Below are 27,034 nucleotides of genomic sequence, written 5' to 3' on the forward strand. Positions count from 1 at the left end.
AGAACAGAGCACAGGTTACAGTAACTTAACTAACCAACAAGCTGAAGTAGAACCTCCTGTGAAGAACCTAGAAGTGTGGATTACTGTCATTGTAGCTCATCTGCCTCAAGGGTCAGTATGCACTCTGAGATGTTGTTCTGTTAAGAGTACTGTAGTGTGTGTGTGTGTGTGTGTGTGTGTGTGTGTGTGTGTGTGTGTGTGTGTGTATGTATGTATGTATGTATGTATGTATGTATGTACTGTATGTGTGTATGTGTAGGTGTGTGTATGTGTGTGTTTGTGTGTGTGTGTTTGTGTAGGTGTATGTAGATGTGTATATGTATGTGTTTGAGCGTGTGTGTTTGTATGTATGTATGTATGTGTCTATGTTTGTGTGTGTGTGTGTGAGTGTGTGTGTGTGTAAGTGTGTGTGAGTAAGTGAGTGTGTGTGTGTGTGTGAATAAGTGTGTGTGTGTGAGTAAGTGTGTGTGAGTGTGTGTGTGTGAGAGTGTGTGTGAGTAAGTGTGTGTGTGTGAGTAAGTGTGTGTGTGTGTGAGTAAGTGTGTGTGTGAGTAAGTGTGTGTGTGTGTGTGTGTGTGAGTGTGTGTGAGTAAGTGTGTGAGTGTGTGTGTGAGAGTGTGTGTGAGTAAGTGTGTGTGTGTGTGAGTAAGTGTGTGTGTGTGTGTGTGTGTATTTCCATTGCACAGGCTGTAGTCTTGTGTCCACCAAAGGAACTAGGGACTGCTTTAAAATGTATGTTTTAATTTCATTTTATTTCCCTACTTCTCAGCAAGTCTGCTTTTCCTCTCTCTTTACTCCAGAAGAGAAATACATGATGCCTGTGGTATATTTGCTGGTATTTGGTGGCATTTGTTTAAAAGGGCTTAGATGACTCAGACAGTAAACACAGCTGAAAACGCAGGCATCCTCTACCCTAGCACAAGCGTGCCTGTACTCCTCACACATACAGAGAGAACAGGGGGACTTGCTTACTAAATCAAGGCTAAATCAGTCTTAGTACATAGAGTGGGTCTGTAATAAAGACCACGTCTCACTTCCCCCAACCACTTCTCCCAGTCAACCTAAATATTTATAGCATCTGTAAAAATCATTGAGTAAATATAAAAGTTTTGAACTGTGAACAAGCCCTCAAAGCAAAAAATAAATAAATAAATTATATCAGTTTTCCTCCAGTTTCCAATGAAAACGTCTTTCAAAGCAATTACACTTTTGAATACTCATTCTCACTCATTTTCTACCGCTTATCCGAACTATCTCAGGCGTCATCGGGCATCAAGGCAGGATACACCCTGGACAGGGTGCCAACCCATCGCAGGGCACACATACTCTCATTCACTCACACAATCACTTTCACAATCTTTCACACTTTCACAATCACAATCTCACTTTAGTACTCATGCTGAACCTCACTGTCCTGCTACTGTAATGAACTGCTACTTCACCTGTCTATTAAACGTCTTGACTTAGATTTCAGTTTTAAGTTCCGCTCAGTTAAGCGTATCGTTTAAGACTCGACTTAAAACCGTGGATTGTGTCTGCTGCGGTGTTGAGGAAGCCAAGGACGTCCGTATGTGTGTAAATTGGCAGGCAGGCATCAAACACCTCCAGAGAGACAGATAGTAAGCTTTAAAGAGTGCGTGAGTGGGTGAAGGAAAAAAAACAGCAGACTTTTTTATTTGTCACAAAGGAAAACTTTAGGAAATTATAGGCAGGTTTTCCACCTGAGGACACAGAGACCAGATCAGCTTCTGCATTATAAGACCTTTTCTGTGGACCAGGATCTATTAGGGTGGAGTTTGCAATATTCAAATTCAGCGGTTGTTTAAACACAAACCATTTATCTCACCTGGCAACTATAAAAACCTGAATTTGACTAATATGTGTTTGTAAAGACTAACAGGAAATGTGTAGAGTTTCTGTTAAATTTTATGTAACAATTCTGCTTTGTTCCAACGGATGGATAAAGAAGGTGCATCAAGTTGTTTGGATCGCGTCTTCAGCTGTACACAATGATAATGTTTAGACTCAATCTGGTCATTTTTTATTTTTTTTTGGTGACGTGACATATGGCTAAGTACGATGATCCATACTCAGAATTCGTTCTCTGCATTTAACCCATCCAAAGTGCACACACACAGCAGTGAACACACACATACCGTGAACACACACCCGGAGCAGTGGGCAGCCATTTATACTGCGGTGCCCGGGGAGCAGTTGGGGGGGTTCTTGCTCAAGAGCACCTCAATCGTGGCCGGCCCGAGACTCGAAATCACAACCTTAGGGTTATGAGTCAGACTCTCTAACCATTAGGCCATGACTGCCCCTGTCATGCCTTGAGTCTCAATACAATGTCTGATTACCTAAAAACTCTATGCTGGTATTACATATGGCCATATTCCATGAATTATGATGATTGTGATGGTTATGACCTCCATCTCTTGGGTTTGTCAGCATGAAGCCCAGCCTAACTCTGTATGAGTGCCCAGATAATCATCTGCCCCCAAAAAAATCTCTTGTAGCAATCAAAATTAGACGTATCTAAGCTTGATAACTACGTAAATAATATCCAGTGTTATTGATTTCCAAACCAACCGGTCCAAACTGGTTATCTGGTTAAAGAATATACTATGCAGGATTGATCAATTGCTTTGGAACTAGTAGTAGTGTTTCTAAAGCTCACGTTGATGCAGACTCAAAGACAGCCTCAACCCAGCCAGAGCCAATAGTCAATACAGTTCTACAACTGCAGCAGCTGTAGCTCAGGCCTAGAGTTCACTGAGGTGAAAGTCTGACACACATATGAGAGAGAGAGAGAGAGAGAGAGAGAGAGAGAGAGAGAGTGAGAGAGAGTGCGAGAGAGAGAAAACATGCCGTCTGGGCGGAGCTACAGTAGAAGCTGCCAGTTGACTACAAGAACACTTCAGGATGTGTGTGTGAGTGTGTGTGTGTCTGCGCGTGTGTTTTATTCTATTCCAAATGCAGCAGCGGTCCCTCTGGTTCTCAATGCGTGTGAGGTTTATGAGAGCCGTTTTCACTTTTCCTCCAGTGCAACTTACTGCACACGGTTACATGAGGTCATTCACATGATTCTTTACTTACACATAGACTAAAACTCAGAGATCAGACCAGCGACTGCAGCTCTGTCCTCACTAATGCACTAGTTGGTAGAGTAGCGTCCCCAGGAGCACTAAAACCAAACCACAAAAAGCATTCAGTCTCTGTTTGGCTCTTCTTCAGCACTTCAGTGCAGTGTCTGAGTGAGTGTGTGATCGTGTGAACCTGAGACAGAACAAACTTTTTATCACATAGAAGAAGTTTGTTTAACGTTCTTACATGATTTCATCTGAAGCCGACCATATTAAGAATAATTGAATTAAGTTCGTTTACAACCTCTTTTTCTCTGTGGAGCTAATCGCATAGTCATATTTACACAACCTAAAAAGGTGACACACTGTTAACCAGATAAGATAAGGTCACAGAAACTACTAGAAACTCCTGGTGTGTTTCTCAAGAATTAATGCAGAAATGATTCAGAAAAGGCAGAAGTTGGAAAGAAAGGAGAGGTTTCTCAACTCTGAAGCTTCACTGCTGCTCAGAACTAATTTTAATATTAACGAAATCCTCTAAATGTTCAACTCCGGATCAACAGAAGGCCTAAAAAAGCCTTTTGTTTTTTAATGTAAGTCTTGCACCTGTCTATATATGAACTGCACAGAAAGAAAAAGAGAAGAAAAAAAACATGAATCTGCATGAGTCTTGCATGCCGACATTAAGTAGACTTATTAAATAAAACTAAAACTAAAATAAAAGTTTCTTTTTTGAATCTTCCCTAAGCTATGCCATGCAGCATTATCTGGCCCAACCAAACCCACGTGTTACGGTTCAGCCTGGACTTTTGGCCATGTGCTTCTGTTTATGTTCCGTGTCACGTGTCTGCCCCGTTTACTCCTCCCCGTCTCTGCACACCTGTTCCCTATGTCCCCCCATTGTCTTGTCTATTTAACCGTGCCGCGTTGCTGATGGAATCATCGTCAGTGTACCCTTGTCCTTTGTCCTGTTTAGTTTACATCTTTGTTCCTGTTTTGTGTTTATTATTTATTAAACCCTGTTTGTTTGAAGCTATCCTGCGTATGGGTCTGTCTTCCTCCTCCCGGTGTGACACCAAGGACCCTGTTCGTATTATTATTATTATTATATTAGTGGAACATCCCTCATGCATGCTATGCTGACTCAGTCCCATGATGCACCACTGCACAATATAGAGTAACTCCACAGCCCTCATACTCTAAGAAAGCTCCAGTATGGAGACTTCAGTGCAGTGTGTCAGCTCTTACCTTGTCGTGATTGTGGTGTCTCTGTGGTGGTGGGTTGAGGGTGATTGGCTGGGTGGCACTGCTGGAACTGGGCATGTTGGCTGCTGGTCCGGGGGAAGGCTCAGACAGGAGGTTGGGTTCCTGTTTAACCAGGATGGCAGTCAAATCCTGACTGAATGCCCACATGCCCTCTGTGCCAGGAGAAACACATGCACCGATGATTAGTGTAAGGGCAAAAGAACAACCATCTGAATGCATGGATAAGCATCATGTGATATTGATATGGAATCAGGATGGTGAAATCAGGTTTACGGTTTTATCTGTTTTATCAACATCCAGCACACAAATATTTATTACAATTCTATCAAAATCTTCATTTTCTTTGTGCTGAACCTTTCTACTTTCAAAGTTCACATTTGATTCTTTTCATTCAGCAAAAGTATTTGTTCCTATCAAAACAGATATTTCTGAATGCTTACGTCAACATCCCCAGTCATAACACACAGAGACACGAAGGTGTAAGACTAGTCAGCATGTCAGCAAGTTGTACATCTCTATACAGCGGTAGCTGGTCTGGTCATTAACGGTAAGCATGACGCATGCCTAGTGTGCTGTGTGTGTTTATGACCCGAAGGCTAACACAAAACAGCTCTCCATTATTCTCCCCAAATGAGTCCCAGGCAAGAAGACTGTGATCCGAGTGGACATTTTCCCCTCATAAGCAGAAAGGAGCAAGCAGGGGGTGTGAGGGAAGTGCTGCCTCCATCAAGCTCTTAGAGCAGAAAAGATGGAGCCTCCAATCCAGGGGTCCTCGTTACCTCTGCTGCGTTTTGTTTGTACCCTCAATGGAGGGATCGATAAAACATTACGTGCCCTTGTAAAAGTAGGACAGATGGTTTTGATGTAAGGGAAAGAGAGCAGCAGGAATCTGATTACAGCAGGAGAGGAAAGCTTCTCGATTTGAAGGAGAGTTCTGAGGATCAGGTTCTTGCTGAGAGAGTCGTTTTGCACAAAAGATTCATTCCTTTGAGCTTCTCTAATCTAACACAATTCAACAAAAACTGGCAGGTAGTTGGCTTGATGTTAGCGGCTACTGTGTATTGGGGTCAATCCTCAGGATACTTCGAGTTAATCCGACTGGATGAAACTGATAATTATATCCCAGGTTCTGTAATGGATTTCCTAATGTCTAATATCAGTATCTAAAGCATAAAGAGATCCTGGCAACCAGAATTGATGTTAAAGAAAAAAAAATAAATGCACCATTGTGTAAAAAAAATGTTTTTTCCCCCTCGTACCACAAGCCAAGTCAAGGGTGTCTTATAGGCCTCCACCACAATAGCTTTACTAAAATTGCCTATAATTATTTCAATTTAGCATGCAAAACTCTCAAACCCCTCCTAGATATCCCACTGGAGGCTTTCATCCATACAACCAGCTGCCATGTGCCACTCTGCAAGGGTATTACCACCTGGGGCATGGAGGGGATCCGGTAGGCTTTGAAGTTTAAGCTACAGCAGCTCTTATAGTCAGGAGCTCCAGCACATCCAGCAGCGAGAGGGTGAGATGCTCATTAGTTTTGTGGAAACAAGCAAAAGGAGAGCAATAAAACATCAAGAGTCCACTTTAACAGCTACCATTATGTACATTTTAAAAAGCAGAAGAAAGAAGTGATGGGGCAGGCTGCCTTGTTAAAGGAATAACATTTACACAACTTTCTATTTGCCCAAAACATCACTGATCAATAAGGACATTTTGGGTTCCATTTGTAGCACGTCTTTGACATCTCGTGTCAATTTCACCTGAACAAGCATCACAGATCAACCTCACATAATTTCCATGTAGTACACCTATAATAAAATGAACCATGGTGACAGAGATCAGGACGAAGAGGATACTTAAGTTAAATGAATGAATGAATGAATGAATGAATGAATGAATGAATGAATGAATGAATGAATGAATGGAAGTACAGAGTAGAGGTCCTTGGCCTCCTTGAGGCCCTGTAGCATTACTGTAGGCTAGGACCCTGTTTTCTCTACTCACACTCACATACACAGAGCAAATCTAAGATGATGCAACACTTTAGATCAAGCAGAACATTTTTCCACAGGCCTCACCACCTCTTGCCCCTGGCACACTGTCAGCTTTCTGTATTTCCAGCTGAAGCAAAAAAAAAATCTGGAAAGCAAATAGTCTTAATTTTATTGATGTCTGCATTCTTCTCTGGGCTTAGCAGAGGACGAGAGCGAGTGTGTGTGTGTGAGAGAAAGAGAGAGAGAGAGAGAGAGAGCGAGTGTGTGTGTGTGAGAGAGAGAGAGAGAGAGAGAGAGCGAGTGTGTGTGTGTGAGAGAGAGAGAGAGAGAGAGCGAGTGTGTGTGTGTGAGAGAGAGAGAGCGAGAGAGAGAGAGAGAGAGAGAGAGAGAGAGTATGTGTGCTTTGGCCCTCTGCCTGGAATCCCCAGCTTTTCCTGGACAACTGAGCTGCAGCTTGGTGAGGGAACCCTGTGCTGCGCTGGAGCTCCAGGAGAAAGGGAAGAGAGAGAGAGTGAGAGAGAGGGAAAGAGGGAGAGAGGGGGCGAGACAGTGCTTATGCAATCTAGAACAATGAATCTTCCTGCTTCTATCTGCTTTATGTTGATAAGAATTTTGTTTGGGGAAAAAAACAAAAAACTCACACACTTTTTTAACCCATCTGTGTGTCTGGCTCTCCGTGTACACAAGCTTGTATGTATATGTGTAGTAACGTGTGTTTCTTTGGGATTTTCTCTGTGTATGCTTGGTCGTCTACATACATGTCTGACCGTCCCGTGTGCCTATGTTGGTGTTGTAATCAAGACACTTCCCAACAAGTTCAAGTCTTAATGTAGTGATAGCTCAGAACACTTGCAGAAAATATCTTTACGTGGTCCCTTTAGACAAACCAAAGAATATTTTAGTGTAGTAAATGGAATTTTTTTTCCCAAGAGTGCATGCTAAAGCTCTTAGATAATGATTAGATCACCAATAAGAGACCAAAAGCCAGGATATCCAGAGAGGAGAGCATGGTCTGTATCACCTACTCACGCCGTGGTGGCCTCTAAATTACTATTAGTACAGTAATATAGTGCTAGAGATGATGAATGAAGGAGAAAATGTAAAGCACATTTTTTACTGATGGAGTAAAGTCCAGTTCTACAGTAGGTACTGTATAAGTCCAACCTGTCATATGTATGTTAATAAAAACTTTAAACTCTCATGATTGCTTGATCATGAAGCAATCAGCAACCAGACAGTATTGATATTATAAAAGCGTATAATTTTATTGTTTTAATCCAAGAATCATTTGATGTCTATTGCAATGGACGCAGAGACTGAAAGGTTCAGGACTTAGGATTGAGACGAGGCTTAAATTTAGTTCTAAGTCTCCAGTCTAAATCAGCAGTTTAAGTGTGTGTGTGTGTGTGTGTGTGTGTGTGTGTGTGTGTGTGTGTGTGTGTGTGTGTGAGAGAGAGAGAAAGAGAGCGAGAGAGAGGGAGAGAGAGGGAGTATCTAACCTGCATCATCGTCTGATTTGATGGGCATGGAGGGGCTCTGAGGAGCTGAGTCCCCACTGAGGGAGTAGCTGTGCTCTTGCTGGATGTCGGGGTTTGGTGGCTCGAGCTCCATGTCTAGCAGCGGCGTCCTCTCAGCTAGCAGGTGATCATCAAAAAAACTGCTGAAGAGCTCATTGGAGAAATCCTCCATCTGCTCTGTGAAGTGCTGAAAGTGCAGAAGAACTTGTTTAAAACTAAACAGAGCATCAGATATATTCATATATAAGTAAAATGCCGAGTTTAACGGTAAGGCCAGAAAAAAAATCCTATAGTGGGATATACACCAGTTATGGCATTAAAACTGTGTGATACTGGGTTTAAGAATTCTGACTCAAAAGTGTGATATTTTTGTTTGTATTTTTTTATAAATATGGATAGATAATGCTGTGGATTAAATCCAAAAGGTTTTACTGATTCGAAACTACAACTTACTCAAGGATTCAGCATTACTATAGACAGACAGACAGACAGACAGACAGACAGACAGACAGACAGACAGACAGACAGATAGATAGATACTTTATTAAGCCCAATGAGAAATTCCAGCAGTATCTTTAAACTTAGGCAATAAGGCATGTAATATATGCTAAAAAACAGTCACAATAATGTTACATAATATTTTAAAAGAATCCATTTAATCCTTGTATTAAATGGATTTCTACTGTTAATAACTTTATTTCCTCACTTTATAAATCTTGCGAAGCAGTAGACTCCAGATACATTTTTTTGCCCTTAAAATTTGATCTGTATTTTTTTAACCTAGACTCTGAGCTGCTCACATATCCAACCTCATTATCAAAAAGTGTCATCTTGTCCTCAAACAAAATTCTTCCATTTAAGTTTGTGTGTGTGTGTGTCTGTGTGCACGTGTGTGTGTGCACGTGTGCGCGCGCGTGTGTGTGTGTGTGTGTGTGTGTGTGTGTGCATGTCAAGGCTATGTACAGTACAAAAGCAAGGCGTTTGTGTGAAAGTGTGTTTGCCTAGCAGGAGTGTAACAAAGGTGTGTGAGGACCTGATGATGTTTACATCCTGGTATGTGAGCGATGCACCTGTGGAGTAACACGTAACAGCCATAGATGACGTTAACACTCACAGTCACACCCACATACACACACACACACACCATAGTTATACATTTGCACCAGGATATGAAGCACACTGTACAGCTGTGTGTTCCCACGGAAACCTCTTGACGACATAAGCAAAGACAGAAGCAGGTTTGCTGTTCTATAACACTCAAGCAGTTAAATTATAAAACAAACAACACTTTTAAAAGGCAGAACTCCAGAATATTTATCATCCATTTAACATATGTTAATCTTCAGAGTCTTTATTCACAACTCCATACTGTTTAATTTCCATGAAAATGCTTAATAAGGCAGATGTTAATAATATTTTTCAAATAAAAGCTATAGGTTAGAAATATGCTGCTTTTTGACAGATAAGATATAAGCAGATGATTTGGTCACCTGCTCCATTAAGCTGCATAGAGCTGATATTGCACATGACATATCTGAGGAAAATCTGCTGTCATTTTAAAAAATTGTGAGATTCTCTGAATATTGAATATAGAATTTGCCTGATTTTGTTTTCATTTCTCTCTCACTCACTCATTTTCTACCACTTATCCGAACTACCTCGGGTCACGGGGAGCCTGTGCCTATCTCAGGCGTCATTGGGCATCAAGGCAGGATACACCCTGGACGGAGTGCCAACCCATCGCAGGGCACACACACACACTCTCATTCACTCACGCACTCACACATTACGGACAATTTTCCAGAGATGCCAATCAACCTACCATGCATGTCTTTGGACCGGGGGAGGAAACCGGAGTACCCGGAGGAAACCCCCGAGGCACGGGGAGAACATGCAAACTCCACACAAACTCCATGAGTTTAAATCCCAGGTCCACCAAGCTGGTGCTTCTGGGCCCCTAAGCAAGGCCTCTAACCCACAACTGCTCAGTTGTATAAAATAAGATAAAATATAATTATGGCATGGATAATGTCCAGATTACAGAAATACTTGTGCACCACAGCACAGTGACCTTTTTCACAAAAACCAGGTAACCCCATGTTGGTGTGTGACATCTCTAATGTGTTGCACCTCACACACTGTAACAATGGTGAAAGAAACCCACCTGCTTTACTGAACACAATTGAACAATGACACACCTGAACCCAGAAAAACACAGTTACAGTTTTCAGGTTACTCTAAAATATTCACCAGGTAAAAGCCAGGTCAATATTTTTTTCAGATTTTCCTACCGACAAAACTCTATGATCGTGAGCTGCTGCTGTTGCATGATGCAGATATAGTAGAGTGGATTCTGTACCCATTTTACACTGATAAAACCGGGTTTATCTGAACTTCCTGTCAGAGCAGATAATAATGAACTCAGCTCTCACTATTTAGTTGTGTTTAACTGATGGTATCTTGTGGCTATGGGGTGAACGTTTTTTTTGCAACCCTCCTGTTTTTAGAAGTAGTCTAATCACTATAGCTGAGTGCCCAAGCATAAACAGTCGCACCCTGAATCTTTGATGTTGGACAGGAGGTTCCTGTTGCTGATCTGTGTGGCAGGGATGGCAACGGACCTCTCAGTAATCCAGACTCAACCAGAGGAGTGTGTATGTACATTTTTAGTAGCAGAATTACAGTGTCCTTCTGAGTTAAAGAAGAAGCAGTAGATTAAAATTAATAGTCATAGTCATGTTAGGATGCACAAGGAAGACAGAAATTTCACAAATGCAGCATCTATGAGCTTTTTAGTCATCAGATATGTTATCTGAATATGTGTCGGTTCTAAGGAGCCGGTTGTAGATTTGAGAACTTCCCCAGAGATCGTTTTGTAAATTGTTTTGTAAAATTAACTGTCAGCTCATTGTGTCATGTAATCATGTCGATTGTGTGCACACTCACACACAGGTCCTAAAATAAGACTCTTAAAGAGGAATTTCTCTATTTCTCTAGGCAAACCATTAAAGGATCTTTATAGTACTATAGAACAAAGTTCCCCAAGATAATACCAAATATCTAGTGGAATAATACTGATTTTCTGTTTGTCCCTGTGAGGGAAGATGCTATTTAAATCCCTTCAACCAAGGCTTCCCTCTCACTACTCAAAGAACACAGACGGAACCTTTTTTTTTTCTCCACTGTATTCTGCATGTTTAATGAATATGAAATCTTCTGGACAAGCAGATTCCAGCTCCAGACTGCATAAGATGATGCAAGAGCAAACTACTGATGCAAGATCTCTGAAATTCCACATCTGGAATTTAGACAGATGGAAAGAGCGAGTGAGAGAAAGCGAGGGAGGGAAGTGAATTCCAGACTGGCACATGGACAACCAGGTCTCCAAGGGGTGCTCGATGGTGAGCAAGATTGTGCGTAACCTCTCGATGGCTTCTCGGCTCACTTAGTTCCAGTCAGGACCTGAAGTAGTAAAAACAGAGCTTTGCTCTTTCCTTCTTCCTCTTTTTATGCCTGACTCGCTCCACCTGATCCATTCCATCCATTATTTTTAGTTTCAGACAACGTTCTTAATTTTCCTGATTATGGCGAGACATCTGACTGCATTTGATATGTCTGATATATGCAGGTGTCAGGACAGTGAGTGAAGGAAGAAAGAAAAGTTACGTTTTGCTAAATTACATGGTAGAGAAGAGCGACTCTCTGTCTGAGAATGTTGATCGTATGGAGACTGTGGGATTTACAGGTGAGATCAGATCAAAAGAGGGAGACAGAAACAGAGGGGCGCCAAGAATCACAGTATTATCTGCATTAAATGATTTAGGGAAATAAGTAGCTGTTCCACCAGTGTGAGATACTCCACGCATGGCAGAGATGTGGGTGTGTTAGTTAGTCTGTGCTCCAGCTGACTTTACTGGGAGAATGATCAGTGTGTTCAGATGGTGCAGATGGCTCACACAAACACACTCGAAACGACGCTCGTCTAACAGAAGCGACACTCCGTAAACTCTTATTGACCCAGAAAAATAAACTCTCTTGTGTCTAAATGTCCAACTTGGACATTAAAAAGCACTATGCAGATAAAACTGAACTGAACACAGACTTTTTTGTCCAGAAGACTGTGAAATATCCAATTCTACTGCTTAAAAATTAGAGGCACACACTCAATTTCTCATGGACATTAGTTGCAGTTGGTGCTTTCTCACTCCGACCCCCCAGCACGTGTGCACAGAGCTACAGTAGTGGCTTTAGCTTTGTGTAACTTTTGATCTTATCTAAACTGTAATACAGTGAATAAAGAGAAGCATTTTTTTTGCAGAAGAGTGAAAAGCTGCCTGTTCTTTTCAGAGAATTTGTTCGAAAGAGGTCATTTTGTCCTGGCATGCGCTACAATGAAGGAAAGTCATTAACTTGGCTTTGCATGAAGACTCCAGCTTATGTGCTGGAAAGATAAAAGACAAAAATATTTTCACAGATTCTAGTGTGAGGGTTTTCAAAGGGGAGATCCATGAACTTCCATCCGCTCTGTATTATTATTATTATTATTATTATTGTTGTTGTTGTTGTTGTTATTACTATTATTGTTGTTTGTCAATGCGGTGATGGTAGAAATCACTATGAACTACTGTTAATTAAAATAACAATAATCTTTATATAGCAATCTTTATTATTTTCCTTAATCATTCATAATCATTCATAAGAAATTCCTAGAAGAAAAATAAAACAATAAAAATAAATCTAAATACATATAAATGGACTGCATCCATTTGTCTAATAGTGCATAATATTTGATGAATAGATATAATCCAATTGCAATGTGCTGTGATCATAAGGAGAGACTATCCAAACGCTTAGTAATAATTAGGAATTGACACTTTGTTTTCCTTCTATATTTCTTAACTTTTAATGTCACTGAAATCTGTGGATATTTTATTTTATTCCATCGGTGGAAAAGAAGAGCAAGATGGACTGCACATGCGCAGTGGCACTTTTCGCAGCAGCTTTCCAGGTGCCGGCGAATGTCTTTACTCAGTCACGCCCCCCGACACGCATCGCGTTCCATTGGATGGTTTCTACTCGTGGCGGCGCTCCAGCCAATCGGAGCGCGTTATGTAAATAAGGCAGACGTCCGTGCGTCTTTTTGGAGCAGGGGCGCAGGGCGCGCATGGAGGAGCGCGACGTAAAGGGAAAAACAAAAGAGCCGATAACAGAGTGGAAACGTGTGTGTGTGTGTGTGTGTGTGTGAGAGCGAGAGCGTGTGTATGCGCGTGTATGTGTGTGTGCGTGCGCGGGTGTGTGTGTGTGTGTGTGTGTGTGGAAAAAACTACACTTTATACTGCAGGCACAACTCGTTCAGAGTTAATGAGTCACACAAAAGTGGAAACTTGAGAAAGGAAAGACCAAGATGGAGAGAGAGAATTTCATCAAGAATTAAAACTCTAATATAATCATCTGGTTATGTAGAAAATGTATATTCTATAACGTGCAGTTGTATTCATTTATCACACACACACACACACACACATACACACACTTACACAAACAGACACACACAGATCTTGTTTTAGGAATGCTGTCACAATGTATTAAATAGTCTCTTAAGTTCACACTGTTCATTCCAGACTCACACATCTGCTCTTTTAATGGCAGCTCATATTCTACAAGTCATGTTACTCCTGGCAGAGCAACAGTCCCAGCTGAAACAGATCAGATGCCAGATCTTTTAGTGCATAGCAGCTGAGATAGATCAGACTCGCTGTCAAAGCCCAAGCTCACTCAGAGTAATATCTGATCATCATGCAGTCACACTTATTAACTGCAGACACAAGAGAGAAACGCAGAGGTGTAAAGTGTGCACAGAGTCAACAGGTGAGCATTAGTGTATTCTACTATTTATTTTCACTCACAGTCAGATCCACATTTATTCTGTATCCTGGCTCTCCCTTCTGAAGTGGTGCTGTACCTCCCAGTCTCTCTCTCTCTCTCTCTCTCTCTCTCTCTCTCTCTCTCTCTCTCTCTCTCACTCTCTCTCCACTCCTCCTCTGCCTCTTCCTACTCCTTCTCCTGCTGCTGGTTTTCTAATTCCAACTTTAGATTACTCTTACTTCTGCCATCAGGCACAGAGGCTAGGCAAGGGAACCACAACCACAGCAGACAGTTATTGAGGGGAACAGTAAGACGTCATGGACTACTGTTTCCCTTCCCCCATCCAGCAAGCACGGAGGGCCCACGCCATCCTCCATGGTTTATGCCTGGTTTTTCACTGCTATACAGATTTGTAGTGGTGCAACTAAACCTTCTGACATAATGCATACTGACGCAAAATTTTGATGATGTGCATTGTGGAATTATTTCAATTAGCATTCTATATAGAAGGCACATTTCCGGTTTAAATGCCACTTCAGGTGCAGCTACAGACCTCATTATGTTTCAATTACTTATTTTCCTGAGGTCAGATACTTTAGTTATTCAGTCAAATTTTGGGGAGAATTTATACATTCATTTGTGTTAAAAAATAAAATCAGTATTCATTCAAAAATGCACATTGACTTTGCATTGTTTCATCTCCAGAATAAACAAGTCTTTCCAAAAAGTCTGTTCAAAATATCCTGAGAATAGAAATTAATTATGAATTATGAATCGAGTCGAATTGTGACCGGAGTGTATCGTTACACCCCTACAGACTGATTATTTTTTAATCACAAATTAAATGTTATTTCCTGTGCCCCTCTGAATCCTCAGACCTTTTTCTGTTACAGTGCTTCCTCTTCCCTCTACATATTAGGGGCCTTTAATTTTGCATAAATAGATTCTATAGAACAGAAGCCAAATAAATGTCTGAAACAAACTAGCCACTAATCCGTCTAATCTGTCTAACGTCAGTTGAGATTGTAGCTTGGATTATCCAAAGCAGCACACATTTAGCTAATTTTTTATAAAAATGACCAGCCGAGCTCGGCAGTCCTGGGATGTGAACTCATGACCTCGCGATCAAGAAACACCTGCTACAATAATGTCAAAATACATTCCTTCAGTGCCTATAATGAACATTTCATAGACATTTCCAGGGTAGAACGTATGCTTCTAAGATACTGTTTGTATGCATGGAAAAACAGAGAATCCATATGTAAATAATCTCAAGGACTTTTGCAAACATTGGCACTTGTCTACAATGTTTACTCTCAGCTCGAAAAAGGAACAGGTTGTGGGGGGTTTAAAGGGTGGAACTGGGGAAGGTTCAAGAGCTCAAATGCTTTTAATTGTGTGGGCAAAAAATGACAAATCTACTCTGCACATTCCTAAACTAAACATGAGCGATTGCTTGGGATGCCATTCGACAGAATCCAAATCCTCAACCCTAGCGTGCTGGAAGTCTGCACCATCCTACCAGTGTGCTCCAGTTTCATCTTCTCCCCTGAAGTGTTTGGACAAGAATACAGTCTGAACACGGGGGATGGTATTTATGTGTGTGTCTGGTATATATTTGTATCTGATTTAACCAAACCATACATCAGTGTCACGTCTTGCAGTGCGTGTCTTTAATTCAAGTGGCATGTGGAACAGCTAAAACCCAACAATATCTATAAGTCAGTAAAATTACACTGTTATTAACCCTAGCAGCAGGAAATGTCTCCGTGATTTAGGTTTAGTAGAAGGTTAGGATGCACTGTTAGTGCTTCTAGGGCTACGATTGGCAGATTCTACAATCGCATTGTTTAGCGCTTTTCTTCAGAATGAACATTTGAATCATTTTCTAACACTAATTTAAGACAAGATGTAAGAATCGAATATTCTATAAGATCTATTTCCCTACGGCATTTTGCTCTTAAATGTTCAACAGATTTGTAACTAATGCTTCTGATAAGTTATTGAATTAGCAAATACACAAAATGTGGTTAGCTAGCTTCCCACATTAATGGTAATGAGGACAAAATGGACTTTCTAAACAATAAAAGTATATATTTTTTAACATGAATCATTTATTTGCGGTCTATAATTTGGCTCAAGTGTAAAGTGATTCAGCCAGGATCGCATTATCACTGAAACATAATAAGAGGTCCAGATTAAAACATGATTTTTTTCATTTTCCATAATATTTAGGAAGTTTCAATGATGATGCAGTTTCCTGTTTGCGCATATGATTTTTCAAATATTCTGTATATTTCCATATATATAGCTTATATATTTATGTACTGTAGTAGACAACTAGACCATCCCTAGTTCGTTAGTGTTAACTGTACTTGATGAGTTTATTGAAATTCAAGGCTTTTTATTTTACCCATAGCCTTCGATTTAAAGGCATTTATAAACCACATGAACTTTCAAGAACTTCTTGGGTCAAAGGTATTGGTAAATTTAGCTGTAAATCTTTGTAATTAGTTCTTCGTGGGATGCCGCTCCTTTTTTCAGAGCAAATAATTGATAGTTCTGCGTAACCGATGTAGTCAGCTGAGCTTAAAATAAACGCAGTGTTAAGTGGCTCTTCGCGCATACCACAAAACCTTCAAGCCAAATGAAAGGAACCAAAATAACCTTACATTGTATTTTTCAGCACTCAAAAGTTTTATACACTGTTATAAGATCAGCTTTGGGAGGACTTCCTAAAGTTTCATTGTTCCTTCTACTGTAAGAGTGTAGAAATGAATTACTGTAAAGGGAGACGTTGATGATAAGTCTTGCTTTTGTTAATCGTAACCGATTCAGGAGGAATTTGAAAGCATTTCAAGAATGTGAAATATTGCAGTTGAAGTGAATTGTACTGAGCTACGGCATCTTCGTCTACACCTCTTCTTCGTGACCTCTAGCTCCTCGGAGCCTCGGGAACAGGAGGAGTCCGGACATGACACCGATCTCTCCTCTTTCAGCTGGAGCAGCTGCAGATGCTGCAGAGGAATGAATAGAGGCAAGCACACTGAACGTCAAGTAACTGAGACCGTATCTGCCCAAACCGGCTGGGAACATGTAGAACTGATCTATCTGATCTCAAATCTACCTGCAAGCATTGTGTTGGGCGTTCCTCCCAATACCAGAAAAAAGACAGCATGTAATAGGAAATAGGAGACTTGAATAAAAGCTGAATGCGTGATTGAGCTTTTCCCATCAAACCGCTTAGTATTCAAAGCAGTTTTGAGTCAAAGCAGATCAAGGCACCATTATCAAGATTTTTCCAACAAGAGAGAGCTTTTAAGAATGTGCAAAAACTTCACACACACACACACACACACACACACACACACACACACACACACATGCACCTTGGTAACTAAGCTAAGCATCGAAACATGCTTAGACCCAGGTGAATTTATTAGTGTGTGTGTGAGAGAGAGGAAGAAAGTTCACACCTCACTCTGCCTATCAGTAATGCAGTCAAGAGATATGCATATTTAACCTTTTGACAGCGAACTCTGTGACGTCATCATGCAGGAGAAAGGTTACAAACATGGCTGCTTCCACTGCTGAGGTCACGCAGCTAATTCTATTAATAACAGGATCACATGGTGAGGTCGGTAATCATCATCATTGTTACGTAGCTTGAATATTTTCAACCCTACGGTGGCAGTTAAGGTTATTATTGTGATCAGAGACGTAATAATGTCTAATAGGTGGCTAGTACAGAGGCTGTGCAATTGAGTAAGTAAGTCTGTCTGCAGACGAAAATAAAGTTGAGAGTAATGAAGATGGCTCTCTCTCATCATCTTTCCTTCTCGCTCTTTCTTGCTTTGTATATATTGGAAATTATCGAACTATTCGAAGCCCTCATCGTAGTCTCGAGTGCAGGAATGCATCTCTTCTTACCCTCTTCCACATCTCTCTCCTCCCTTTAAGATGATCATCTTTTCCATCGTCCCTGCTTTTCTTCTTCCTCCTCTCTGTCACTCCCGAATTCCCTGAATCCCCAAAGCACGGTCGGATCCCAAATCTCAAATGACAAAGAATGAAATTCTGTATCTAATCATTACTAATACAACCCCCCCCCCATAAATCTGATAAATCTGTGCCTATAAAATTATAAAAGCCTATAAAAGCCTATAAAATTTGAACAATGTATAGGAACAGAGAGTTGTTGAACTTCTTGTAAGTTTTGGTCAATTTCTTGGTCAATGACGGCAAATCAGTACAAATCAAAACAAATACATGTCCCATGTGGTGTTGGAGAAATAAATATTAAGATGTGAGAGTATGAAAAGGTTCTCATACCATCAAGCCATGACTATAAAAACAGAGCTACAGTATATGAACACACCTAATGGCTCTCAACTGTTCAGGACAGGTGAGACTCGCCCGACCTGTAAGTGCTACTACTGAGATTTATTAAAGCCTTTCAGTCACGCTTAGCAATACATACTCCACAAAAAGTCACTGCGTCTTTTGTGTGTCACATTTCTATGGCCTGACGTAGATGTGCGTCAGAGATGAAAAAAATAACCCAAACATACTGCTATATTTCTCAACACTGTTCAGGACAACTCCTGGTCTTGTTCTTCTGATCCTGCTTTTAATATGATGATGGTTTTTAAAAGAACAGTATCGTTTAGATTAGATTAGGTTAGATTTAGATTTAGACCAGACCGTAGTGCTCTTCATCCTGATTGGTCATAAAGTGTTGATTCATTCCCTATAAAGGCAGCTCTGCATTAGTTCTGATCGCTGGTTCATTTTTAATGAGTTCATTTTAATACATTATTGTTTCTATAGTAACCGGGGCATGTATGGGAATTTGTTAATAAATGGACTAAATTAATTAATAAATGTAACAAAGAAAAAGGCAGAACTTGTGATAGTTTTGTGTAAGGAGATCGCTGTGCTTTGTAATGTTTACGTGAATTAAATAAAAGATGAAAAAGGATGTGGGTGTCTGTGGGTGCGGTGCTGCTATAATGTAATTGCTAACAACTCGTTTCAAGGACGTTCCACAATATTAACATGCCACCCTTTAAAAATTTGTTTTTGTTTTCTGTGGAAGAAGTGGAATAAAACACTCCAGTGTGTGCTGTTAGAAATAGTAACTTCACTCATTTAAACACTTTGGCTAATACTAGTTCATTCGCAGGTAACATCCTAAGGAGGCACTGGCAAACATTCTGAGATATGTTCCTACATCCTAGATCTTTTTTTAATCTCTCATCCCATATAAATAAATATGTCTCTATTAAAGGCACTCACATAAATACACAGAGACAGGAATTTGACAGTTATTTCCAGTTAGACAGGCATTACATTTTTGGATAACACAATAGCACTGCAAGTGCAATTAGTGAAATATATTTTTTTGAATCTCAAAATGCTGATGAATTAAACCAGAATACAAAAAAGTGTTATGTATTTCAATATAAGCGCCGTCTTTCTGCTCAACTGCAACAAAGTCCTGCAGGACCTTAAACAAACAGTAGACTTCCACCCATAAACATGAGCCTTGCAATTACCCTAAACTTAGGGTCTACACACAGACACATAGACACACACACTCACACACACAACCACAGAGTGGAGGAATTCCTGGTTATAAATAAATCTCTGAAATGACCCACCTACACTTATACCCCATAATGGCAGAGTAAAACAAATGCACTCTATTATCTATGCCTGAGGGTGTGGGGTGTGTGTGTGTGTGTGTGTGTGTGTGTGTGTGTGTGTGTGTGTGTGTGTGTGTGTGTGTGTGTGTGTGTGTGTGTGTGGAGATTGGGGTACTGAGTGCTGCTTCTTCCCTGAAGGAACAAAGTGAGCCATTCATTGAACCTGTCAGGGCAAGAATCTCACACATACTCACCTCAGAGCAGAGCAGAGCAGAGCAGAGCACTCATACATACATAACTATATTGCTTTCTGTCTCTCTCTAGCACAAATACACCCATACACACACGTTCATCTTATAACTTAGCACTATCAGTACTATCTCTCTCTTATCTCATGCTGTGTGTATTTTTTCTCTCTCTCTCAGCATTATTTCAGCTAGAATGTGACTGCACAGCTGCAGCTAAGCACTAGACATCTGGACTGAATCCTTTGTAGACATAATCAAACACACACACACACACACACACACACACCTCCAGCCGAGTCAACCTGCACTGTCAAATACACACTGAATACAAGACTCTCAATTTGGAAATAGTAGCACTCAGTAGACTGCTTGTCTGTAGATGTCATGCACTGCAGGCTGTATGCTGTTTTGTTTTAGTGACATGATATTCATCAGCTTATATGAAGAAAAAAAAAGGTCAAAGACTAAATAAAGGCTGTCTGGTCTTGCGTGAATGCCTATACTCGAGCATGCACTGTTTATGTCTCAGGCCTACCAAGGGCTAGTTTGCGCCTGGCATGAGTGCGTCACGGACCAGATCAAGCTGTGGAGGAAGTGGGGGGTGTCCTAATGAATCACACACAGATGATACCCTATTCCGCTAGTGAAATACTCCGACTCCTTGGCACTCCCGTTCTATTTTATGCCACCAGATTCACCCTGCCCGCACAACAGAGGTGATTTCTGCTGTAGATAAGACCTGGATAGGTTAAGACCTTTAAGATTGTGACCCTCACACTGAACAGATTATGTAGGCTGCCAGTGCTGGGCCCCTGAGCAAGGCCCTTAACCCTCAATTACATAAAATGTGATTAAATGTCTCTCTTGATATGTGTGTATGAAAACACAGAAAACGATTGTCTAAGCTCAGAGCTCAGAAAACAACGTTGCAAGCAATTTACACTACTAAACTATTTTTAGTAAAAATTTGTAAAAAAAATAATAAATATTCAAGGGATAAAATTAGCGTTAGTACATTTCTTACAATTCCTTGCATCAAAAATCTCTGTTTTGTTTGTTTTAATATGATCATGAGATTAGTTTGGATTGAAAATAATAGACTATCAACAAGGCATGAAAAATTTGTATACTATTAATAGAATAATAATAATTGGTAATATTGATATTTGAAATATTTCTAATTTAATACACAACAAGAAGTCTTTCTGTGTGTAACTTCTGATCCCAGGCAAAAACTGGGATGAAAACCTGGGATCGGAGCCTGCTGTCTGGTCCCAGGTGTTAAACAGGAGCTGCACCAGCCGGATACAAGAACCAGGATCTTGGCTTCCTGGAGGGGGCGTGGCTTAATAAATACACAAACCCCCCAGTCTCCGCCCGCTCTCTCTAAAGCCCCGCCCACTCGTGCTAGACTAAAACGCTTCCACTTTCCCAGCTGTGCAAACTTCACAGCTGGATAACTTTCCACTTCTTCTTTAGACTTTTTTTTGTTGACTTCATTTGCAAACATACAAGTAAATAACATAAGACCACCAAGACCCTAAGTCTAGAGATATTTAGTGGACATCTGTGTAGAACTGAATAGGAATTCATTCTAAAGATAATAATAATAATAATAATAATAATAATAATAATAATAATAATAATAATAATAATAATAAGTAGAAGAAGAAGAATAGGTTTGGTCTTTGTGTCATTTATAGATAAAGAGATGAATGTGAGCAGAATAAACACTTACTACATTAGTGAGGAAGTCAGACTCGTTCAGGTCCTCCAGGTCCAACAGGTTGGGATTTGGGAAAAGTTTGTCCGAGGTGAAACTGTCCAATATGGTGTCCATACTGGTGATGAGCGGAACTCTTAATCTGATAAATAACTTTCAATTCTCAAATGGGTAAAAAATGCAGGATCTAAAATCTAAAATCTAAAACAAAATAAAGCAGATTGCAGCCCTTCTGCAGCCCGAGTGAGATGGTCGCACAGGATGGATCATGGATCTGTGTCTCTCCTTCATCCGAGGCGGAATCACTTCTGATCGATTCACTCTGTTCGGTTCAGTTTGAGTGAATTAAAGAGAGTCGTGTGCGCGTGTATCTTACTAAATGTCTCATTCATCAGCGCTGTCCCTAAGGAGGCACATAGCTCATGAATATTCTAATAAGCCCCGCCCCCTTCTCTACTTTTTTGGCAATGCCTCTCTCTCTCTCTCTCTCTCTCTCTCTCTCTCTCTCTCTCTCTCTCTCTCTCTCTCTCTCTCTTAAAGCGACAGTACCAGTCATTTACCAGTCAAGTGGCTCATAATCTGGAAAAATTATATTCGACTCTAAAGCAGGAAAGATCTTAAATCGATTCAGAACGTGAAATATCTTCCTCTTTAGTATTTGGTGATGTTGAATCAGTCATCTTTAGGAACTGCTTCATCCTGGTGAGGGTTGCAGTGAAAGTACAGTAATTAAAGTAAATTACAGATGAAAAATATTTTCATTCATGTCATTCATTATTGGGGAACTGGAGAACAGGCACCAGGTGAGTCGCCTGTTGATGTGATGACCAAAGCAGCGAGCGGTAGAGCAGCGATGGGAAGCGTAAACATCACAGAACACCAGTCAAACACAGATTCACAGTTAGAAGCCATTTAATTTGTCCATAACGTATCCACTATAATGCACCTAACTCAGGGGCGTCCAATCTTATCCACAAAGGGTCAAGGAGGGTGCAGGTTCTCATTAAGATCACGCATTCTTGCAAATATTCTGAACAGCAGGTATGTTAATCCCTCTCCACTGCTTCTCTCTTTCTACCCATCCCGAGGCATCCAGACATTGTACCAGCTCCGATCATCTTCCGTGCGATGAAGATTTTGGACCTCCACTGAGATAAGACTGACTCTGAGAATCCTGTGACATCTAGAGCTCTACCAGCTCCAGTTGGACTCTGCAATACTATAGAGGAGATGTGAACTCCATGTGGTCTTTTGCATCAATACAACATTTGTCAGATTGTATATTTATAATCACACCCTCCAGTGTCACCCATATGAGGATGAGGTTCCCCTTTGAGTCTGGTTCCTCTCAAGGTTTCTTCCTTTACCATCTAAGGTAGTTTTTCCTTGCCACTGCTGCTTGGGGATAAATACAAACACATTGTGAACTAAATATATCTAATATTAGTCTTGAATTTTGTATTCTATTTATCTTTATATTATTCTTTGTATTAACCTTTTGTTTAATTTTTATGTTCTGTAAAGCTGCTTTGAGATAATGTCAGTTGTAAAAAGAGCTATACAAATAAACTTGAATTGAATTGAATTGAATTCGGACACTCCTGATTCCACCTGTTTAATAAGTTGGTCCTGGCTTTCAATAGACTCATGTGTGGCTTCTTCTTGGTTGGAATGAAAACCTGCACCCACAAAGGCACTTTACGGATAAAATCGGACACCCCTGAACTAGCTGCATATTTTTGGCCAGTGAGAGGAAACTGGAGAACCCAGAGGAAATCCACATAAATCTGGGAGCTATGAGTCCTCCAGGCAATGACACGGTGCATCTCGACTTCAGACACAAAACAAAAACAAGGAACTCACAGGGGAATTATTTGTATGTAGATCGGAGGTGTCCAAATCCTATCCAGAAAGGGTCTGTGTGGCTGCAGGTTTTCATTTCAACCAAGCAGAAGCCACACCTGAGTCTATTGAAAACAAGATCTGATTAAACAAGTTGAAAATATTATAGGCATTCTGAGTTCATATTTTTAATCTGTAATTTACTTTAACAGTTACCGTAACAATTTTTTGTAATAGTGTTGTGTCTTGTGTCTACTATCGTTCAGTAACAAAATATTAACTATTTCCCATCATGTTTGGGAAATTTGAATTATTTCCTGTTTAACATGTGATTTGTAGAATATATTTCACTGGAATGTGTTCAGGTAGCAGGGTTGTTGTAAAGGACACTTTACATGCTTATAATGTCTTTGAAATGTGTATGGATATATTTGTTAATAAAATATCAGTGCGTCACAAATAGGATCTGAATCTCACACCTTTTTAAATTAAATTAAAATTTCTTAAACTCTTTTTTATTCATTTTTTATTTTTTATTTCATATTGTTATAGTATTAATACTAGTGTCTGTACACTGATGGGGTTTTGCTGGCAGGAATGTTACTTATTTAGCAAGATCCCACTGACACTTTAATACACACACAAGAAAATAAACGTAAGCATAGAATATATCATGCTTGTTGCTGGTGCCATGACTGGATGCCATGACTGGGAACATTCCCCGTCCTTCCATTATACTGGTTTTTACAAAGCACCAGCTGCTTGTGCTGAGGTTTGTATGCTGTCTCGTGTTCATGTGGGTTAGGTGGGTAAATGGTACCCTGCGCATGGTACCCTGCGATCTGCGATGGAATGGCAATGTATCCAGCATTCTCAGGTTAGACTTACTGTACTTAACAGCCACCAGAATATGTTGAGAACAAGGAATGAAGGCATGAAAAAGTAACAGTGACAGTGGTTTACTAAAGTTGTTCTTTACAAGAAACTCCTCATCATTATGTATATTTTTATATATATATATATATATATATATATATATATATACACAAGAAATCCAGATTGACTCATCAAATTAGTTGCCTCTTGTCCAGAAATCCAGATTGAAGTTAAAGCACACACAAACTGTTTCTTGAATTATGTTGGGAATGATTAAAGATTGAGAATAAAGATAAAGAATGATTATTTTATTCCATTTTTAAAATTGAAATATACCAAGAATCATTAGATTTGTACTGCCTGTCAGAACATAGCCTCTTAACTCAAAACACATTCTGTATGAACTGCATACACACACTTGTGCTATGTTTGTTATGAAGACATTAATTAGTTTGTGAAATAAGGCAAAAGTCAGTAAATAAAAGAACACATGAATAAACATCATCAGTCTCATGGCACTACATTGTTGGTTCAGGTCTCTTTCCCAGTCGGTGGTCCAGATTACAGGGACCCAGACTCCCAGACTGCATCCTATTCCACTCTGGCATTTACACTGCTAAGATCCAGGTGTGACTCTGTTATTGCGTTTTAAAACCTATATTAACTGCAACCTTAACACAACACTCACATGCTTCCCACACACTGGGGTATGGGAAAACGTCTCGTAGTATCTAGCCATGACATGCACTGCTGGTTAAATGTGTGTGAATGATAATAAATATTTCATAATGCTTTCAGTGAATTTTTAATCATGTTAAAGCCAAACACTCATAAAAAAACTAAGGAAAATGTTCGTTTAAAAAGAACTCTATTAGCAGCTACTGTACAGTACACACCGACCGCACACACGTTCTTTATATGATCAGTCAGCGTTTCCAAGACATCCTTGAGGTTTGTGGAAATGGTTAGTTCTGTCTTTTGATCCAATGTTATTCAGAGCATCTTGACTGGGTTAAGGTTAGTCAGGCCATTATATCACTACTACAAGTAAGAAATAAAATACACCACTCCAATTAAGATTATTTTGTCCATAGCAATTTGCCAGTAATTCATTTTTTATTAATGAAATAGATGCATACTGTTTATAGTTACACGTTACTTCCTGTTAACTCTTATGTTATAACTGCTATAAACTGTGATCAGTAGTCTCTTTTTTCCGCTCTCTTAATAAGACAGCAGAAAATCCTCTGTCTCAAACACTCTCCTGTGTCCAGAAAAACTACTGACACTAAAGAAGAGACATTTGTCAAAGATACAAACATTACAGCACTGTGAAATTCCTTTCTTCACATATCCCAGCTTGTTAGGAAGCTGAGGTCAGAGTACAGGGTCAGCCATGATACAGCACTTCTGGAGCAGAAAGAATTAAGGGCCTTGCTCAAGGGCCCAACAGTGGCAGCTGACTGGTGCTTAAACCCCTGACCTTCTGATTACTAACCCAGAGCTTTGATTACTGAGCCAACATTGTCCTACGAGCCAACAGACTTAACCTCCGGGCAGCCTGGATTACCAGCAAACGCCACTGCACCTAGCCTAGTCCATGCACTGGAGACTATTTCCATAAATGCCTTATTAATACCTTATTATAACATTCACATTGTGTATATACGTTGTGTATTATTAAATGAATATATATTTTGTGTATATTTTGTAAAGGTTTTGTAAAGTGTAACTAACTATCTATCTATCTATCTATCTATCTATCTATCTATCTATCTATCTATCTATCTATCTATCTATCTATCTTCATTTAAGATCCCATGTTGTTACATTAAGCATAAAAGAAGGTTGTTTAATAAATACCATAATAATGCAATGTGAATCAAAACATGTTCCACTGCTATTCATCTATTGAATTGATTCAGCTCCCCAAGTCAATTCATAACCCATTGTTTCAGATAGAGAGATAGCCCCTGTTTTACTGAGTCAGTTGGAAATCACTGCAGCACACAGAGATAATGGAGCGCAGTTTCCCACTGCTTTTAGAGTAAAGGTTTCCGGAAAATGTGATACGAGGAAATGCTCTCAATTTTCTTTCCTTTTACTCATGGTCAAAAGAAAGAACTCTCATGTGTAAATAATCTCAGAAGAATAGAGCAATGCATAATGGTAGTCTTTATATTACCTGGCAGTATAATGGAAGGTGTATATGAAATACAGTTTCATTTTTTTAATTGCTTTATTTGATCTGGATGATTATGTGAGCCAAATCTCTGAAATCCTTGGCATAGGTCTTGAGTTTAAGTCTAAATATATGATTCCCAATGAGTCTCAATGGGTAGTCATGTCATGTTTCCTATTAGGATTTCATTTGGTTACTTGGCTGTGGTTATCTGACTGTGGTTATAGGCTGTGGTTTAATAGGAATTCAGGTTGTAAGTAAAACAGGAAAGAGTTGATATTTTAATTCATAACTAAAGACATGTAACTGGCAAATACTCTATTAATATATAACAATAACACCATAAATATATCCTGGATGTGTAACTGAATGGACCACTTTAATCCCAACAGGAAGTGAAACCTGATTATATTTCTTTCGCTCAGTATAGAAATAAAACCAGCAACTAGCATTTAATCCACCTCAATTTACTGCATAACACTCCACTCTAAAATCTGGTGACTGTGATGGTCATAGCATAAGATTTACATCATTTTCATCCCTTTTAAATCATTCAGTGAGCCCTTGTGCCTTGCTACTCCATGGATAGGAGGTCAGGCCACTACCATCAGGATAGATTAATGAGATCATTCAGAAGAACTCTCTATTGATTTGCAGTGTGCTGCAAATAATCCTCCCCCCCCCACCCCCACCCCCGCAGCATAACAGAGCCACCGATCTTTTCTTTGCTATCTTATCCATCTGTACTTATGCATTTCATCCCAGTGCAGCTTTTTACTTTTTA

At 39.9% G+C, this 27,034-nt stretch overlaps 1 protein-coding gene across 1 annotated transcript in view; it reads right to left on the bottom strand.

The window, feature by feature from the left end:
• creb3l1 (cAMP responsive element binding protein 3-like 1) overlaps window positions 1–21,716 on the bottom strand; it is a 40,130-nt gene extending 18,414 nt beyond the window's left edge. The window contains exons 1-3 of the mRNA XM_060859585.1: window positions 21,366–21,716; window positions 7,849–8,053; window positions 4,335–4,504 (exon numbers count right to left, since the gene is read on the bottom strand). Coding sequence (XP_060715568.1) covers window positions 4,335–4,504; window positions 7,849–8,053; window positions 21,366–21,467 — 477 coding nt within the window. The 5' untranslated portion in view covers window positions 21,468–21,716. The remainder of the gene's footprint in view (window positions 1–4,334; window positions 4,505–7,848; window positions 8,054–21,365) is intronic.
• Between the last annotated feature and the right edge of the window lie 5,318 nt (window positions 21,717–27,034).

Source organism: Tachysurus vachellii, chromosome 23 (genome assembly GCF_030014155.1).
Source record: "Tachysurus vachellii isolate PV-2020 chromosome 23, HZAU_Pvac_v1, whole genome shotgun sequence".
Classification (NCBI taxonomy): Eukaryota; Metazoa; Chordata; class Actinopteri; order Siluriformes; family Bagridae; genus Tachysurus; species Tachysurus vachellii.